This window comes from Mesocricetus auratus, unplaced genomic scaffold, assembly GCF_017639785.1.
Source record: "Mesocricetus auratus isolate SY011 unplaced genomic scaffold, BCM_Maur_2.0 Super-Scaffold_100021, whole genome shotgun sequence".
Classification (NCBI taxonomy): domain Eukaryota; kingdom Metazoa; phylum Chordata; class Mammalia; order Rodentia; family Cricetidae; genus Mesocricetus; species Mesocricetus auratus.
Genome location: NW_024429202.1, coordinates 16,547,436 through 16,566,672, shown reverse-complemented (window position 1 = coordinate 16,566,672; position 19,237 = coordinate 16,547,436). Strand labels below are relative to the sequence as shown.

The 19,237-nt window shown below is 34.8% G+C and overlaps 1 protein-coding gene across 50 annotated transcripts in view; it reads left to right on the top strand.

The window, feature by feature from the left end:
* The window catches only part of Rims1 (regulating synaptic membrane exocytosis 1), a 470,293-nt gene that overhangs the window by 300,555 nt on the left and 150,501 nt on the right, over positions 1-19,237 (top strand). For all 50 annotated transcript variants that reach the window (XM_040729554.1, XM_021228503.2, XM_021228500.2 and 47 more), the window contains 5 exons: positions 6,409-6,476; positions 8,695-8,805; positions 10,208-10,307; positions 14,626-14,749; positions 17,990-18,036. In XM_040729554.1, the coding sequence (XP_040585488.1) occupies positions 6,409-6,476; positions 8,695-8,805; positions 10,208-10,307; positions 14,626-14,749; positions 17,990-18,036 (450 nt within the window). The remainder of the gene's footprint in view (positions 1-6,408; positions 6,477-8,694; positions 8,806-10,207; positions 10,308-14,625; positions 14,750-17,989; positions 18,037-19,237) is intronic.

The following is a 19,237-nucleotide window of genomic DNA, read 5'->3' as shown; positions in this document are numbered from 1 at the left end:
GCCATTTTAACAGAGGAGAACTGAGCTTAATTTTTTGTCTTAATTTGTATTTCTCTAGTGATTTGTGATGTAAACACCATTAGGAGTGTATGTAGCTTTCATAAAAAAGTGAAATTTCTTCATTTTTTTAAACTTTGTTTTGAGAATCCCATACATGAGAATAATTCTGCTATGACAAGAAAGTGTAATTATCTTTTAAAAACACTAGGCGATGTTGACAGGTAATTCAGAAATGAGATTGCTGAATCATTGGGAAGTGCTAGGTCTAGTATTTGTTTGCTTAAAATTATATATATATTTAGAATTTCGTGCATGAATACTGTATTGGTATAGTTTCTGTTCCCCTTCCAATCATGTATCGCACCAAACTCATGACTTCTTTAATTATGATGTTGTACTCACATATGTATATCTAATATAGCCTGCTGAGTCTATTACTGTTTGTAGCTGTTGTTTTCTTTTTTTACTTTTTCTCTTACTCTTTTGGAATTTTGGGGGGCCGACCACCCAGGTCCCAAATAAATCATACACAGACCTTTTCGTACTTATAATTGCTCAGACCTAGTATGGCTTGTTTCTAGTCAGCTTTGCTTAAGTTATCCCATCTGTTTTACTCCTGGGCTTCTTGATTTCTTACTCCATTGCCAGTTGTATGACTGGGTGACTGGTCCCTGTCGTCCTCTCTCCTTGTTTCTCTTCCTCTGACTCTTCTTCCAGATTTCTCCTTCTATTTACACTGTCTGCCTGCCAGCCACACCTATCCTTTCTCTTGCCTCGCTATTGGCCATTCAGCTCTTAATAGACACTCAGGTGTTTTAGAAGGGCAAAGAATCATAGCTTCACAGAGTTAAACAAATGCAACGTAAACAAAAGCAACACATCTGTTTAGGCAACCATACTGTTCAGACGTATTGGGTTCAGCTCCCTGTGTATATAGATACTACTTCATAGTAGGCCTGATCTTATGGCTCTTACAATCTTTTTGTTCCCTCTTCTGTGATGGTCTCTAACTCTTAGGTGTACAAGTTGTGTTGTAGATGTATCAGTTGGGTCTGGGCACATATCATCATTGGTTCTCTGCATTTTTGACCAGTTGTAGATTCTGTGATGGTCTTGTACGCAACGAAAAAGAAGCTTTGTTGATAAAGGTGAAAGCTACACTTTTTGTGGATATAAGGATGGGTATGGAATATCTAATATGTCACTTAAAAATGTTCTAACAACATACCAAATGGCTGGAGATAATGCAGTTCTTCTAGGAAAGGATACATCCTTATGTGTATATGTGTGCATATACATACACATATGTATACATATATACATATATATACATGCACACACACATAATGCTTCTACTTGTTCTTATTGACTAAATCTAAATAGGGTTTAAGTCACTTATCATTGAAGAGATTACTGCTAAATATCAATGGTTTGGATGAACTTCTGACTTTTCATGAACACAAACTTTTGAGATTTTATGTAGTGGTTACCTTTAAGTATGTTTGGGCATCAATGCTGTCATGGAGTTTGAATGAAATAACTAAAAATTAATTGAGGACTGATATTTTAACTTTCATAAAAAACTTAGACTGGGTATAATGAAAAACAGTAATTAAATCATAACAGAATTTCTAATTTCTTAATAATATGTGTATAATAATGAAATAGTCTGCATTTTAAAGATTGTATGATTAATCTTTATATTTAACATCATATATTCTCACCTTATTATGATGACTGGCAACTAAGTCCTATAAAGTACTTTTTCTTACAGTTAATTAACTTAAATGAAATTAAGGACTTTGCTTTATAACAAAATATTGGCAACTTATTATATAGTACCACTAGTCTATTTTGCAAGGAGACACCTTCCTACTTTAGGAAACCTTCTAAATTGTAAGTCAATTACCTGGAGTGGTGTTTTCACACCTTAATTTGTAGTTTCAGATTTTAATTCCTATGTATAAAATGAATTTTATCAAACAAATATCCCCATAAAACATTCAAATATTTTATCATCTATAAAGAGAAGCTTTTTCCTTGAGAGAAGCCTTCCCGCCAGCCTGGCCCTAGAGCCGCATCAGTCCCAAATAAGCACACAGGAGGCTATATTAATTATGAAGCTGTTGGCCTTGCTTGTTTCTTATTGGCTAGCTCTGACTTAAGTAATTACCCCATAATTGTTAATCTAAGTATTTCTCTTACCGGACAATAGTTCCGGGCTTCCTACCCCATGGCGTTACATCTTGACTCTCTTATGTTTCTCCTTCCCAGAGTCCTCCTGGACTCCTAGTCCCACCTATCTAGATTCCTATTGGCTCAAAGTGCTTTATTGACATGAGACTTTCCCAACAATCATCCTATAGCACCAAGTGACCTTTCCTTGTATACTAGCTGTGGCACTTGGTGTGGAGAAGTCTTTCTTTTTCTTATATAAATTAAAATCCCTTTCTTAGCGTTGAATTGCAACCCAGTATATATGATATGCACACATTCAGAAAACAAATTTTGCTGGATGTTTTACTTCTTTCCTGTGCTATATTTAGTTTACCTAAACCTAATTTTGGTTGATGCAAAGCATTTTTAATAGAAGAGTAAGCCAAAGGTGAAACAGTTTAAGGTATTTAGGTCTGTGAAGTTTACATTATGAAGAATGATTTGTTGCTTGAGATCGTGGAAAACACAGTTATAAACATGTGTTGGGAATCATACAGAGTTACTGAGAATCAGTAAAATTTGTATTGTCTGTTATCATAATTAATTTTAATGATGTAAGAATATGCTTTGTGTGTATTCATGAGGCGAACATGACCTTCACCTTCCATAATACTTCACTAGTGCATGCATTTGTACTTTTACTTGCATACTTTTTCCTTTAATGGTTGCATACTATGTATATGTTCAACTTGGGCAAATATAGCTGTAGCATAAGTTGTTAAGTAATTACTAAATTAACGAGAAGTGTAGTTTTTAAAATAGTTTTAATACACATGCTCAATCAAACATTCTATTTGGAACGTACTTATGTCTAATGATATTGGCTGCTTTTATTGAGATCCATTGTACTTTCACACCAGAAATCAAAACTACAAAATTTGGAATCATTAAAATACACGTTAATGCATTATTATAGTTGCTAATCACACTGAATTATTTTAATTCTATTTACATAAGTTTCACATGCCACTTAAATGACATGTATATTTTTATGTATTGAATATGTTTTTTTCCAGTTTTTTATATTTGATTTCATTTTACATTACAACCACAGTTCTCCCTCCCACCCTTCTTTCCATACCCCTCACCTCTTCTTATTCCCCTTACCTCCCCCCTAGTCCAGCTCTAGTCCACTCCTCCTCATGGGTAAGGGCCCCCATGTGAAGTCAACATAGGCTGGCATACTAGGTTGGGACAGGTCCAGGCCCCTCTCCCATGCATTAAGACTGAGCTTGGTATCCCACCATAGGGAATGGGTTCCAACATATTAGTTCATGTACCAGGTTTTTGTTGTGATCTTACTGCCATGGTCCCCTCTGATAGTCCAAGCTGCACAACTCTCTCCCACATATGGAAGGCCTAGTTTGGTTCCCTGGAGTCTCCACAGTAGTAGGACTAGAGTTCATGAGTTTCCACAAGCTTGGTTTATGTCTCTATAGATTTCTCTTTCACTTTGCATTGAAAAATGCATAGTGTATGAAAACTCTTGCAATAAAGTCTTTGTATGCTATCTAAAGACAGCAATTAAAATCAGCCTGTTTTTCCCAAGGTGTGGAGAGCTAGCCTGTGTTTAAAAGTTCCACAAAATAAACTAGGAACTATAAAATTACTTTGAATATATCTATGTATGGATTTTGGCTGCCAACTGATATGATTTATGGTTCTGTATTAATGATAACAGTGAATTAGATCTTCTAGAAGTATATTGAACATAGTCAAATATTTGCATATGTTCTATAAACCAATTTATTATCATTTTGAAGCTCTGCAATCCAGCAATCAATACCTTTAATCATCTACTAGTAATCAAAGAAAATATTCTTAACAAGAAGTACTATATTAGTATTTTGAGGAACAAGTTGTGTTGGGTTTTTCTTAACCATCAATAACAGGGAAATTACAAGGGCAAATTGTAGTATTTAAAGATTAGGTATCTCGCAAACTCCATAATTATGTGGTTAGAAAAAACAGATTAAAAGTATTTTTTAGTATTTTTGCAAAGTTTTTAGAAAAATCATACAATCTGATGTATGATCATAAAACATGTTCCGAATTCAAAGAGCTTTGATGTATTCTAAAATAAATAAGTTTGCATGGTACAGTTGCATCCTCATTTTATAGTACTGTTTAGTACATATCTACAATATCATGTTCCTCAAATATTGTCAAAATATATGGTTATAAAATCTGTAGCATTCATAATGTCATAAGTTAGAATAAGAACTAGTTGGGAAATGCTAGGTAACCTCTCTCTCCCCCCCCTCTCTCTCTATTGACTTTCTACCTACTACTTATGTATTTAAGCATTTATCTAATCTCTATTCAAGATGTTTTCTCTAAATAGTTTGCAGATAATAGAAAACCAGTGATTGAAAGGTGTGTTTTCATAATTTGAGGAATGTCATTATAGAATTTTACCCAAAACATCAGTTTTTTAGTTCTTTGCATTTGAGGAACACTTTGCCTAGATAGAGTCACTGTACATGAGTATTGACACTTATTTAAGAAAAGTGTAGTCAAAAATAAACCTGAGGCAATACAAGTGGAAGGGAGCAGGGCAGAAATTTCTTACTCAAGTGTAGATATTTCTTAAAGTAGCAAACACATCAAGGACTAAGTTTTCCCCTGCATCCCCTTTCAGAGTCTAAGAAGTTCTGTGAATTTGAGTCTTCAAGTGGGTGAGACATTAGCATCTTGTTGGGGCTTCTTACTAAGGATATAGAACTTGGGGAGAAACACTAATAGCAATAACCATTTTGTGAGTAAATACTCGTGTTAGTACTTCAATATTCATGTTGTAGTTTGTTTTCTGAAAGGGATTGAAGATTAACTACTTAAAAATAAGCATAGGAAGTTCTACAGATAGTAAATATAAGACACAAAAGTCATTACTTTTGAAATGCATTAATTCTTTGAATTTGAAAAAAAAAACATTTCAGTATCTGGAGATGTTCCGCAGACAGAAATTTACAAACTTTGATATTGGACTATCTATGCTTTCAAATGCATGATTTTTGAGACAGGTGGATCCCAGGAAAAGTGATATTTTAATAGAATACTTCTTGATGATTTCATTTCTAACATTAATACCTGTACAGGAACCTACCATTATCCCTATGAATATTTAAATATTTCAATATTTATTGTAATGCTTTTAACATTTTTTTCAACTCAAGAGTGTGTAAAAGAAACCTGCAGAGAACACTAAATTGGAACGCTGTGGATTTTATGACTATAGACTTCATACATTTTAGAAATTACTATACATTGTGCTTTTCCAGTTTCCATATCCCCCATACCTGACAACAATGAAAATGTTTTTTATTGCTAAGATGAAATTATAAGCCAAATGTGTTTTTCAGTTAGCTAGTAGTAGTTTAGTGTCTCTGAGTATCTTATTCTCTTTGCAGATTCATGGAGAGACCATTTTGATTGAGTGAACCTGGTATATAAAATGCATGAAGGAAATTTGTTTTTTACTTTTCTTAAAAAACTGTTTTTGAAGGTCTTCTATTTCTTACAAGTTCTAAAAACATTGCTCTTTCCTTTAAAATTTTCTTTTTTCTGAATTTCTTTCTTTGATATTGTAGTCAAAGTAAAGATTAAATATTAAAATGAATTCATGTGTACTAGAGCTTTGTAAGTTGAAAACAATGTCATGTGCATGCAGCCTTTTGCTAAGTTATTCTTGGTAAGTTATTTATTGTGAAGTGTTAGATATGTGTGTCATTATCAGTTAATAAAGAATGATATAGAATAATACCACATGACTTTAAAAAATAGGATATATTACAGGCAAATTCGGGAGAGCCTAAATTTTAATATTTCTCTGCTAGCGGATAAATGTTTTGCCACTAGGTGGCAGGCTGTTGCCTGCTATTGAGTATTGTGTGTTCAGGGCAGGCAGGGAGGAAAACCCCTTGGCTTTCATTATTTTGTGTCAGTGATTCTAGTATGACTGGTGACACTAAAGGATGGCTCTTAATTGCAAGAAGCATATCTGTATCACTCGTTCACTCATTTCTGTGATTGAAGCCTTAACCTTTACATGTCAATTGTGTATTAGTCTGGAATGTAAACACTCAAGGTTATAGTAGCCTAAACTTCATGGGCTTGAGGATACAATGCTGACACTGACATTGGAGTGCTGAAATTTTCCACTTGAACCCCTTTTCCTTTCCCACTGCACAGGTGATTTGGATTATTACTGGCTGGATCCCGCGACGTGGCACAGCCGGGAAACATCTCCAATTAGTTCGGTAAGCTTTCTCAAAGCATACACCGTGCACCATTCAGATGTGTTTGTTATTCATCGTCTTCCATTATGTGATCAATAATCTTTTTTCTGGATCTCGTGCACACTTTATTACAGCCATCATTAATTTAATTTGAAAGGATCACTTTAAAGAAAATGGGTTACCTTTGAATAATATCAGAGCTCTGCCAGCATCTGCCTCCCAAGGGCTGGGATTAAAGGTGTGTGCCATCACTGCCCGGCATCCACACCATGAAATTATTTTTAAAGGAGGAGAACTTTAAAAAAAAAGTTCCTCAAGAAGTCTGGCAGCGTTAATGTTTCCACACTGAACATGACTTTTCTCAGTAGTAATAAGACACTGCCATATACTTAGAGTAAATAGGCTGAGTTTAAATGTTAAAATTCAGATCATTGTGAGATCAAAGTCAGATAACAGTGCTGCTTACACTGTTTATTTTATTAAGGCTGAACTGCTAATTTCGTTGTTTAAAAGAAACAGAGTAGAATTACTGACTGTGCCAGACAAAGGCAAGTCCACTCCTGTAATAATGGCTAACAAATATGATGGCACCTAGTATAAACCTAAGGTCATGCATTAATGTGTACTCCACAGTTGAAATTCTATGCTCAGTTTTCCTTTTCATGGATTTTGTAACATTTCTCCAGAAATGATGCTCAAGTAAATGGGAAGCCAGAACAAAGTCCCGGGTTGAGATTCTGCATTAGCCTGGGCGACATGACTTCCCTTCTGTTAGTTACAGAAGTATGTCACTGGGGTGATGAATTAGTTTGGCCTCTTCTCATTTGAATATTTTTATACAGTACTGTTGGAAAGAGTTTCATTTACTCAGTTCACATACACACACGCATAAGCACAACATACACATGTACCCAATACACAAATAAGCACATAAACACACCCAAAGATATAGCAAACACAGAAGAAGAACCATACAGCAGTACAAATATTCACACACAAACACATGATTAATATCCATTGCACTTGATAGGGTAGGTTTTAGTTGTTGGGCCACACAAGTGCTTAACCTAGTTTAGTTTGTGATGTTTATACTCCAGACAAATTATTTTAAGTTTTCCTTTCAGTTGTGCAGAATAATAGCTTTCAGTGTGACATTTTCATTCTTGCATATATTCTTTGATTCCATTCCTGTCTCTAAACGCCTCCCCTTCCTGTACCCCTTTCTCTCCATCTTTCTGAACAGCCCCACGTTCTAGACCCATATCACCTTTACTGTTTTCTCCAGAGCTCTTGCATGAGAGAGAACACACACAAAAATAATCGTTCAATAATGACTCCATTATATGTGGATAGGGCCGAAATATTCTAGGCACTCCTTGACTTACTGTACAATGAGGTTACCTCCTGCTTAACCTGTAACTCTAAAATACTACTGAAGGATGGGATGCAAGGCACTCAGTAGTAAAGTCACTTGCCAGGACGCATGGCAACCTGACTTTGATCCCCAGAACCCACACTGTGAATTGAGAGAGTCAAATCCTGTAAGTTGTCCTCTGGCCGCATGTACATCAGGACATATGTGCTTTCCCACAGTAATGCGATAAAAGTAAACTATCCGTGCTGAAATGAGTTTCCCACACCTGTGCTAGTGAATCCACCGCTTTGCAGCACAGTATGCTGTAGGGTGCTGGGTGTTTACGAATTGCATGACTGACCGCACCTGAGACTCCCTCCCACTTCCAGCGTTCTGACAGACATACCACATAGCACATAACAGACATACCACAACCTGATAAAAGTTAAGATTCAGTGTAGTATCTGCTGAATAGTAACACCTCCATGCAGTTGTAAAGTAAAATTAGATTGTAAGGTAAACCAATGTAATACAAGAGCTAGATACCCTTTATAGTATATAGTCACCACTATACTATCACCATTAATAACTCTAGTGTGGTGTTCTGTGTATAGAAGAGATATTATTAAAATCAGTTACATTCCAGAGCCATTTTTGAGACCTTTCTTAGTTGCTAACTACTTTTAGAATTGCTGCAAATTAAACACAACTCAAACTGAAAAGCTTTATAATAAGCCCACTAGGGTTCACCTAAATAAAGAATTCACAATCTAGTTTCTTTTAGCGACCCCCCCATCACATCATGCCACAGCTGCTGATTGTTTGATTATTTAGCTACAGAAAATAAAACAAGCCATTCACTTTTTAAACTTTTTGTTTCAATAGCACCCTGTAACGTGGCAGCCATCAAAAGAGGGAGACCGATTAATTGGCCGTGTTATTCTTAACAAAAGAACAACCATGCCCAAAGAATCAGGTGCACTATTGGGTCTGAAAGTAAGTATACTGGTCCAAAATGCCTCCTACAGGATAATATACAGTACAGAAAGAATCCACAAAGTTTGCAACAATCGGTTTTAAATATTTTCCTCTCTTTCCCAAAGTAAATTCTCCCCAGTGACTACAGTTTTACTTATATGTTAAGGAGAAGTGAAGTATAAGTAGGAACATGTTTTCTAATTACTAATGCTTACAGTAGTGTGAGAAGTGTAAAAATGTTGCTTTTAAAAACACTTATTATATTCTGATCGAAATATGAATACGTTAGATGGACAGAGATATTCCTATTTTATAGAATAGTGTATATATGTGCACATGCATATCTTGCATTTGTGTATCCAGACATCTGTGTTAAATTACATGATTTTGCTGGAAGTTTCCTAAATAAATATTCAAAGACTTTGCTTTAGATATTGCTGTTGTGTATGACTTCTTGAGACCTTTTGGCCATTAATTTAGAGAGTAAATTTAGCTCATAGGTAGAGTTCTTGTCTGCCAATGCATGATAGTCCTGAATTTGAATCAAAGCACAGCATAACAAAATTTAATTCATGTACTTATTCATATTGTGTTTACTATTACTATAAATTACTCTTGCTATGAAATAATTCAGGTAGTCTGTATTAATAAGTACATTTATACGAACTGTGGACGGCTCTCACCATTCAGTATTATAATTTCATCTTCCTCCTCTCTCCTCCATCTTTAATTGTGCATATTTGAGTGTCTTGAAAATTGTAAAATTGAGCCTAGAGTTTTTTCAAATATATTGAACTTAGGTAGAATAGAAAGTGTTGAATGTTTAACAATATAATTCAGGTTTCAGAGCCAAATGTTCACAGCTAGTGTGGAAAATGACATTATCCAGATGTTTTGTCGTTGATGTGCTGAAGCTATGGTATTTTTACAAAGTAATACTTTGTACAGTGGCAGCTCACTTCCCCAAGTTGGCCTTTGCTTGGACGGAATCTCTAGACTGTATAAACTCAGGTCTACCGTATTTTACCACAGTTATAGAAAGAGGAACAAGACTTGATATGGACCGTGGTGTATATCTTTATCCAAATAATCTGATTTAAATGGTAGGCATGATATGGAAGACTGACTAAGTGCAAACAGTCACTTGCTGAATATCATGAACAGGGAATTGAACTCCTATCTTTTAAATGTACATTGTCATGGGACCCTCTAAATCAGTCCACAAAAATCCTTACACAGCATCTCTAATACAGCGATTTTTAAAAGTGATGTTTTACTACTATCTCGTCAACCAAAAATGAAGTTCGTGAATGTCCCCTCACTGGATTGTAAACATATTAGAAGACAATGTACAATTAGTTCTGCTGGCTAATTTATTCCTGAGTGAGACTTAGGAATTCATGCATGTGTCATTATCCAGGTGGTTGGAGGAAAGATGACAGACTTAGGACGCCTTGGTGCTTTCATCACCAAAGTAAAGAAGGGTAGCCTGGCAGATGTGGTTGGACACCTAAGAGCAGGTAACTTTTCCCTTCTTCACATATAGCCAATTTGTTCTGTCTATATAAATGGATGGGTTTCAGTTTGTTTTCAGTAATTTATATATTTGAGCTGTCACCAAGTCGTCATAAAACACGGATCAGCTCTTTTCCTGATGCAGATGTTTACCACTTCGATTATAGGTATCTGCGCATTAAGTGGCAATTAGGAGATAGTAAGATTAGGGACCCTTTTTATATATATATAAGCATAGATGCAAAATAAGGAAAGAATGCTTATTTTATAGATGGCTTCATAACATTACAACAAAAAATTTAAGTACAAAGGATTTGCATTGTAAAAAAATGCATTCCACATCATTATCTTTTTATACTGTGTCAGAGCACTAATTTAGGATGAGTAACTGGTGTTTTGCATATAACCTAATCATAATAATAATTCCTATACAGATTATCTAAGGAATTACAGGTTAATGTAAATGGGACATATTATGCCATTTCTATAGAATTTGGGTGTTTATTTTGCTATCTATAGCCTTAAGTGACACATTTTAAAAAACCACTGAATGTCCTATAAATTCAGTAGCAACAGTAGGTGAAATCATAATAACATCTTTTTAGTTGATTTCACTGTAGAGAATCATTAACTATGCCAATCAAGGTGATTGTTGGCACGAGAATAAATCTAAAAAAGAATTCCATGATAGTTAAAGCTTCTCAGTAGCAACTCAGTTCTTTGCAGATGAGAACAGTGTAATGACTTTTGAATTTCATTGTGTTTTCTTAGATGATTTCCACATCCTTAATATTCTCTTGGTGAGCTGAGAGCCTGACAACATAAATATAAAAGGTTAAAGTATAGCTAATGCAATTGGAAAGCATGCAAATACGCTTTTTACTTTATGCAATTTGGACACAATAATAGTACCTTTAATTTTACTTTATATTGACCCAATGATAGAGATAATTGGACATATACATTAATGTACAATACATTAATGTACAGACTGGCTTCTCTTCTATTTTAATACAACAGCCTTAGCTCATAAAAGTCACCCATGAGCCGGGCTGTGGTGGCGCACACCTTTAATCCCAGCACTTGGGAGGCAGAGGCAGACAGATCTTTGTGAGTTCGAGGCCGGGCTGGACCGACAGCCTCAAAAACAATACAGAGAAACCCTGTCTCGTAAAAACCAAAAAAAAAAAAAAACTAAAAACAAAAAGTCACCCATGAAATTGTTTTTGTCCTTTCCTTGGAATTTGGAATCTTCTTTCCATCTTCCATAGATTCATACAGACTGACACCCCTTTAGGTCAATGCCGTTTGCTGTTTTTCGGGTTAACCATAAACACAAAACCGACACCATCACACTTGTTATTATTGAGATCAATCTGTGTCCCTTGCTTATTCTTCTGTCCAACTCAAAGCTTTGTGACCCTGCCCTCTGTGAGCCTACAGAGCTCTCTGGCTATGTCAGTGTACCCGTGTTCTGGCAAGCATTTTTTCTACCCGCCACAAGACTTGATCAGCACCAGCTGTCAGCCTGCTCTGTTAGTTGAAATCTTTTCCATCCTTCTGTGCTCATAACTCAAATGTTTCTTGATATCTCACCTAGAGCAGGAACTAATTACTACCCTCCAGGCACCACCTGGTTCTATTTCTGTTCCTCATTGGATGCCTGTGATTGCAGCAAACACATTACAGATTTTTTTTTTATCCTTTGAGAGATATGCTTATGAATTTGTATCAGTTGCAACATTATTCTTTCTTTTTTTTATTATTTTTTTTTATTTTCCAGTTTAAATTTAGATAAGAAACAAGGTTGCTTCACAAGTCAGTTCCAGGTCCCTCTCCCTTTCCCTCCCCTCCTCCCGTGCCCTCCCCCCAACCCCCCCCTCCGTTACCCCCTCATTCCCCCAGGGAGGGTGAGGCCCTCCATGGGGGTGTCCCAGTCACAATAAGAGAAACATGGCATGTACTCTCCCATATATGGATTTTAGACATAGATCTGGGGAGTGCCAGCCTACAATCCTATGGCCAGAGGGTCTGGGAAACAGAAACTTCATTTAGTGGCTGATCGAAGAAGAGGCAGACTCCCTCGGTTAAGTACTGAGCTGAACTCCAGAAAGCCAGTAACAGAGAGAGAGGACTGATGATCAAAGAGATTAAGACTGGGCTGGTTTAATCCCCAGAAACAGCTGACCAGACAAAGGTTAACTCTTGAATCCCAGGCATCAGCCTGGGAATCCAGCATGGGACTGATCAAGACCCCCTGAATCTGGGTGTCAGTGAGGAGGCCTAGGGAATCTATTGAGCCTTGGGCAGCAGATCAGTACCCATCCCAAGTATACACACGGACTTTGGACTCCCATAGAACAATGTGAGGTGCACTCTCACCCTGTACTCTTGGGGAAGGTCTAGGCCCTGCCCTATATGAAATCACATTACAGATTTTTGTACTGGTTTCTATATTATATCTCCACCGTCAAATGTAAAGACATGGTGTTGTTTTCACCTTTTCCCCTCATTGACTAACTACCTCAGGTGATTATCAATGGAGAAGCAAATGGTCTGTATGGTAGTAAATACCTCCTGTATTCAGTTTTATCACACTATAAGTATATTAAAGCATGCATTAGTTTATTTTAATATTAAAAGCTATGTTCCCAGATTACTGTCAATTAGGAAGAGCAATTAACAATGCACTGCTTTTGGAAAATAATGGTTGCAATCCACTGTTAGGTATTAAAATTAGTGTATTTATAGTCATCATTTTGAAAAAAGTGATAGAACAAAATGTAATAGGAATATCAGGGTAAGTACTATTTTATAAAATATTTTCCCAGCATATGTGTGTATGTATATTTATATATATTATACATGTCTAGTGAACTGTGTCTAATTATGTATAATCCATTAGATATAAATATGTATGTCTAAAGAATTGTGATGTTAAACTCTGTTTCTTCCTTTGGTCAAAAACTTTTTGAACATTGCTAACATATTGTGAAAATATAATCATTTTTTTCCTTCTTACCAGTTAAGTATATTTAATAACCTCTCTAGGTATCTCCTTAGGTCATTTTTTTAAGACTTATGTAACTATTGCTAATAACTACCCTTTAATGAAACTTAAACAGTACTCATACTTTTTACTTTTAAGGAAAGAATTTCTTTGGAAATAAGCATCACTTAAATATTTTTTCCATCTTTTATAAAAATGACTTGACCTGAAATCTAAAAACTTCGTATTTGTATCTACCATTATATTACAATGTTATTAATTGAACACTGATTTTAGTTAGATCCTTAATTATTTTAGGACCTGAAGTGCTAAGAACAACATAATAAGCATGGATATGAGAAAAGTAAGCCACCTCAGAGGGTCACTAATGTAGGCTTATCTTACCTGAATCTATCATTGTAAGCTGGGAGGTCCTGGCAGAGGACCATATAGGGTCTAGCATATTTATAAAAATACATCTTTGTCTCCAGACCATCTGCTTTTAAAGCTGGAGTTAAAATAGCAACCATTAATTGCTTTACCTTTTCTCCACGGGACATCATATTTCTGTCCTGTATTGATCTCCGACTATCATACAAAGAAATCAGTACTGTACTAATTCTCTATTGCCTTAAATATTTCCTATTGTTACTTTAGTATTCACCACATGCTCTGTATAGAATGTATGTGTTATGAACATCTGGAAGGGGATTAACTGTCATGCAACAATTTTTACATCTGCTTGCTTTGTAACTGCCATGGCTACCTATGTTACCTTACCTATGGATATGAATTCAAATCCTTTCATGCATTTTTATTCTGTTGTGCATTGGGTGAAGACAGTGGAGCCTGACTTAGAGATGGAGAATTCATGCTAGAAAATGTTTCTTGCTATTTTTTCCAAAACTAAAACAAAACTTCTGCTCACTTACTAAGAATCTTTCACATGCAGAGCCACCTGCATTTATTATAATACAGGGCATGCTGCTAACCATCGGTTTTAATGTCTCCAAATAGGCTGTGCTAATTTCCATCCCATAGCATGAAATTATTTTTATATTATTTCTGGTATTTCTACAATAATAAAGTCAGCTTTGTATGGGCTATTTTCAGTGATCAGTAGTAATATTTGGGGGAGGAAAACAGAAAAGTAAAGGTGATTAGAAGAAACAATTAGCTGACATTATATGCTAAGTCATTTGCTTCTGAGAGCAAAGCCTCGGATATTAAATGATTGGTATATGGTATGCATTTCTTTTGTTAAAAAAGAGAAAAGATAAGAAAAGTAAACAGAATACATAAGGTAAAAAAATACCCTTTTTTTTAAATTCAAGGGGATGAAGTTCTAGAGTGGAATGGTAAACCCCTGCCGGGAGCAACAAACGAAGAAGTTTACAACATTATTTTAGAATCAAAATCAGAACCTCAAGTTGAAATTATTGTTTCAAGGCCTATTGGGTAAGGCTAAAAACACTTACTTCTTAAGCTTAGTGAATTACATGTATTAGCAGGGTTTGACAAAGAAGTGGTTACATTCATACAGTACATGTTAACATGGATAGTTTTTCTATTATGGGCATATATAACAGACTATAAATACTTCTTTTAAAATTATAATATGGATTTCCTTCTCTATATATTAGAAGCTCCTCAATGAACCAATATAAAAATATCAATATGTATTTTTCAATATAACCAAGTATTGTCTTTCAGTGATTAGCTACTGATTTTTTTTTGTAATTTCTAATGTTATCATTGGTGTTTCCTTTAAGGGAATAGCCATCCAATTCATCTTGTGACATTCAAATTATTAATGATACTAAACATCTCCTATAACTTCTTATTCTAGAAAGGAGAAAATATTTTTCCATTTACTTACAAAAGAGTTGTTTCAGACTTTGTTTAAGACGAGTTAGGGGATACTGAATATCTGAATGTTAGGATCACTATAATATATGGTATTTATAAAACTTCAGTTTCAAACATGATTCAATATTCTATAGATAGTAGAATATTCCTCTATATCTGTCTTCAGTTCCCCCATAGTGTTAGCTTTTCCAACAAATTCACCAAGTCCAGAGTAAAAGTACATTTACTATTATATAAATTGTGGTAGGGATTTTGAAATATGTGATTTTAATGAGTTCACTATGTCAATTTATTCTTAGAAATAATTTAATATCTATTTGCCAAGATATTACAGATCTCTGATTTGAGACATTATGCTTAAAAGTCTGTTGACTTTAATTTTATTGTTTCCATGAGTGCATATTAATATAAAACATGCAAGAAAATAATCATCCTAATATTGGTAGAATGGCAAAGTGTGATTATAGTTCACAGAACATTAATATATAAAACTCTAAAATAAATCCAATCTTTAACTAATTTTAAGTGGCGACAAAGAATAAACATTGAAACTATCTCCAAAAATATTATACATTTCCATGTAGTCTTTTAAAATGACACCATAATCTATGCTAGTTTTATGTGATGTATGTTCTAGTGCTGAGGTACATATGAGACTGACAAAGAGGTAAGTAAATTTGGGAAGAATCCAAAGTATAAAAATAAAATTTATACTTGAGCCTTGCACACATAGCCAGATATTTTGTAGATATGTACTTATATAAAACAGTGATTTCCATGGCTTAAGAGAACAACAGACAATTAAAGTAGACTGGAAAAACAAAATATATTATTATTTTTAAATAAACATCTGTATATCCAAACCCTAGTCTATCATGGAATATGGAATTCAGAGGGGTGTGACTTTGAAGATTGTGTCTGAATAAAAATAGCTGTCTTATACATTATTAGAATAATACTAGCTGTATTTTCAATAATAATGGCTAATGTTAATGTTTAATTCTTTGACATAATGCCTTCAGGAACCTTTGTAGCTCTAATTCATAACCATTGATTCATACAGACTAAACACATAAGCCCCTTTCAGATGTTTTGGAGGCTCTTGGCTTTTAAGCTCCTTAGCATATGTAAAATTACAGATCACAACACTTGTGTTAACAAGAAAAACTGTATGCATGAAAATCTTGCAAAAACAATTAATGTTAAATGTTGTCCCCAAACCAACTTTAGAATATTTTTACATTATTACTGATGTTTTATTAGATTAATATCTCAACAATTAAGGCTCAAGACAATGTTAATATGTCTGTTGTCACAGTTTTTTTAATTTTTAAATTTAAATTAGAAACAAGGTTGCTTCACATGTCAATCCCAGGTCCCTCTCCCTTTCCTTCCCCTCCTCCCATAACTTTGAAATATTTAAAATAACTTCCCTCAAGTCCTCCCTTCAGTAACACATAAAATGTTTCCAAATTAAACATTCTGAGTTTTTAATTGACTGTGTAAGATTTTCAAATAATTTTTACAGTCTAAAATGACATCATCCTACTTTTTAAAAATAATTTTTTTCATTTGCTCAGATGAGTGGGGAGAAAATTGTCATTGTTGAAATAGTTGTATTTCAGGAATTGGAAAGTAATCTCAATTACTAGTTCATGTAGATTACATAAATTGGCAATTATGTTAAAATATAAGATATAATATATTTATAAAATATGTAGTATGAGGTTTTATCATTTGTGGAAAATTTTGAATATAGTTAATTATACAATTAGTTTATGGAAAAAGTAATGAGGCTTCAAGAACAAAAATAGAAAACAAGAGGGTAAAAACAATCCAAGTGAATTTAGATTGTAAGGTAAGTAATTAAAATAATTAACTGATATGCTGAAAATTCTGTTGACACTAACTCCAGTCTGCTTTAATATGTCACATTAATATTTACATATTATTAATCTCCTTAAATTGCTACAAAACATTTCTGAAAAAAGATAGGAAAATAGTTATATACATTATAATGCCCAAACCAACGTGGTTCAGGGTACTTATGAGATATTAAAGTCTCAGTGGAAAATAGAGTAAGTTGAAGTAATATTAAGTATTTTTTTTCAGAGTAATTTGTGAACGTGGCAGGAATGGGTGGTCTCACAACTCACTTTAACCATGTAGTGTAACAACCATGTATTTAGCAAACTTCAGTAGAGAGATGCAAATCTCTATGAAGGGCATATATTATATGTGCCATGTATATATTATGTGCACATACATGAAATATTTTGATATTTTGGCTTTTTTGTTGCAAGCTTGCACCATCATTAATTTCCAAAGCAATTCATCCCTTTAATTTCTTAACTTTGCCCATGATATTCATCATTTCATTTAATTATGAACAGATATTTCCATCCGTTTCATTCAGTAAACTCTTTCAGATGTGTTTGTAAAGCATATTACTGATTTGTAAAATTTGTGTCATTTTGATTTTCTAGAATTGAAATAAAATATTACCTTAAACATTTTTTTTAGTTTCCAAAACCTGCTGTTTTGGTAGTAAAAATATTGTGGTGAACTTACCCACAATATTAGTCTGATTGTTGTCATGTTAAAGTGTTTTGCTATTAAAACGATATAAAAATTATTTTTATTGCAGTTTTCTTTTATGTGGTGTTTGGCATTCATGCGCATTAGTAGTTACTTAAATAGAATCTCTCCTTCATTTCTATACCATAAAGACCCCAAAGGACTTTCATCTCACTGTAATAAAATGGGCTGTGTTTGCCTCAGGCAGGGTCATCTATCTAATGGGATTTTCACTGTACCTGTTTCTTTTAGTGATATCCCCCGGATCCCTGAGAGCTCCCATCCTCCCCTGGAGTCCAGTGAGTAATAACATTTCCTTGTTATTAAAATATATTAAACTAAATTAGAAAACAAGATTCATTGTTTTCCTAAGTCATTTGATGGAAATGTATTAATATTACTGTTTGACTGTCTTCACTATTGTCAACTTTTGCAAATATCTCAAAGATAATTCTTCACCAAGAATTTTCTTTTGCCTTTTTTGGGGGAGCCACACAAACATCTTCTTGTCAATATCCTTCTTTATAATATATAATTGAAAGTGTTATGTTCAGGGCAGGTGTTTTGGTGAAACTGAGGCAGATTACAGGCGAGTAAAGAGTTTGTCAGAGAAGTGCTTAGCTCCAGGGTCCTCACAGCTTGAGAGCATCAAGGAGAGTGCAGACCCCAGTACCAGTGGCAGATAGTAAGGCAGGGCCACTCCAGAGTCAGAGCCTGCATGGCTGAAGTGGGGGGACATTCTGTTCTTACAGCTTCCTGAGTTTGGGGGAGGTCTCACACCAAGAACTTTCAATCAGGCTCTCTGTCCTAGTCAAGAGACAAGGAAGGGAGTGGGGGCCAGGATGTATGGAGCCAATACCCCCTTTGATGTTAACTGGCTTCCGTGGTAAGAAATCCTGGTACCTGAATGTCTGACAATGCCTTAGTAGGCATGCCTGCTTGTCTATAAGGAGAGGCCCGAGCAAAGGCCTGATTACCACATTACATTCTTACGAGTAGTAAATCTATACACTGTACAGGAAAACTTATTGTGGGCTGGGTGTTATGACACAGGTTTATAATCTCATATCTTGGAAGGCAGATGAAGGAGATGGCAGGTTCAAGAGTAGCCTGTGTTACTTGGTGAGAATCTGTCTCAAGCCAAACAAACAAACAAACAAATAAATAAATGGTATGAAACTGACTGATTGACTGATAAGCAGTACACTGTGAGGAACAGGCTAGACCAGTGTTTTTCAACTTGTGGGTCAAGGCCTCTTTGGGGGTCAAGTGACCCTTTTATAGGGATTACTTAAGACCTTCTGAAAATACAGCTACTGACATTAAGATCCATAACAGTAGCAAAATTTGCTGTTATGAGGTAGCAATGAAAATAATTTTATGTTTGGGGGTCACCCCAACATAAAGAATTTCATTAAAGGGTTGCAGCATTAGGAAGGCTGAGACTCACTCACTGGTCTAGACACAGTAATAAATAATTGTCGTGCCACCACATAATAG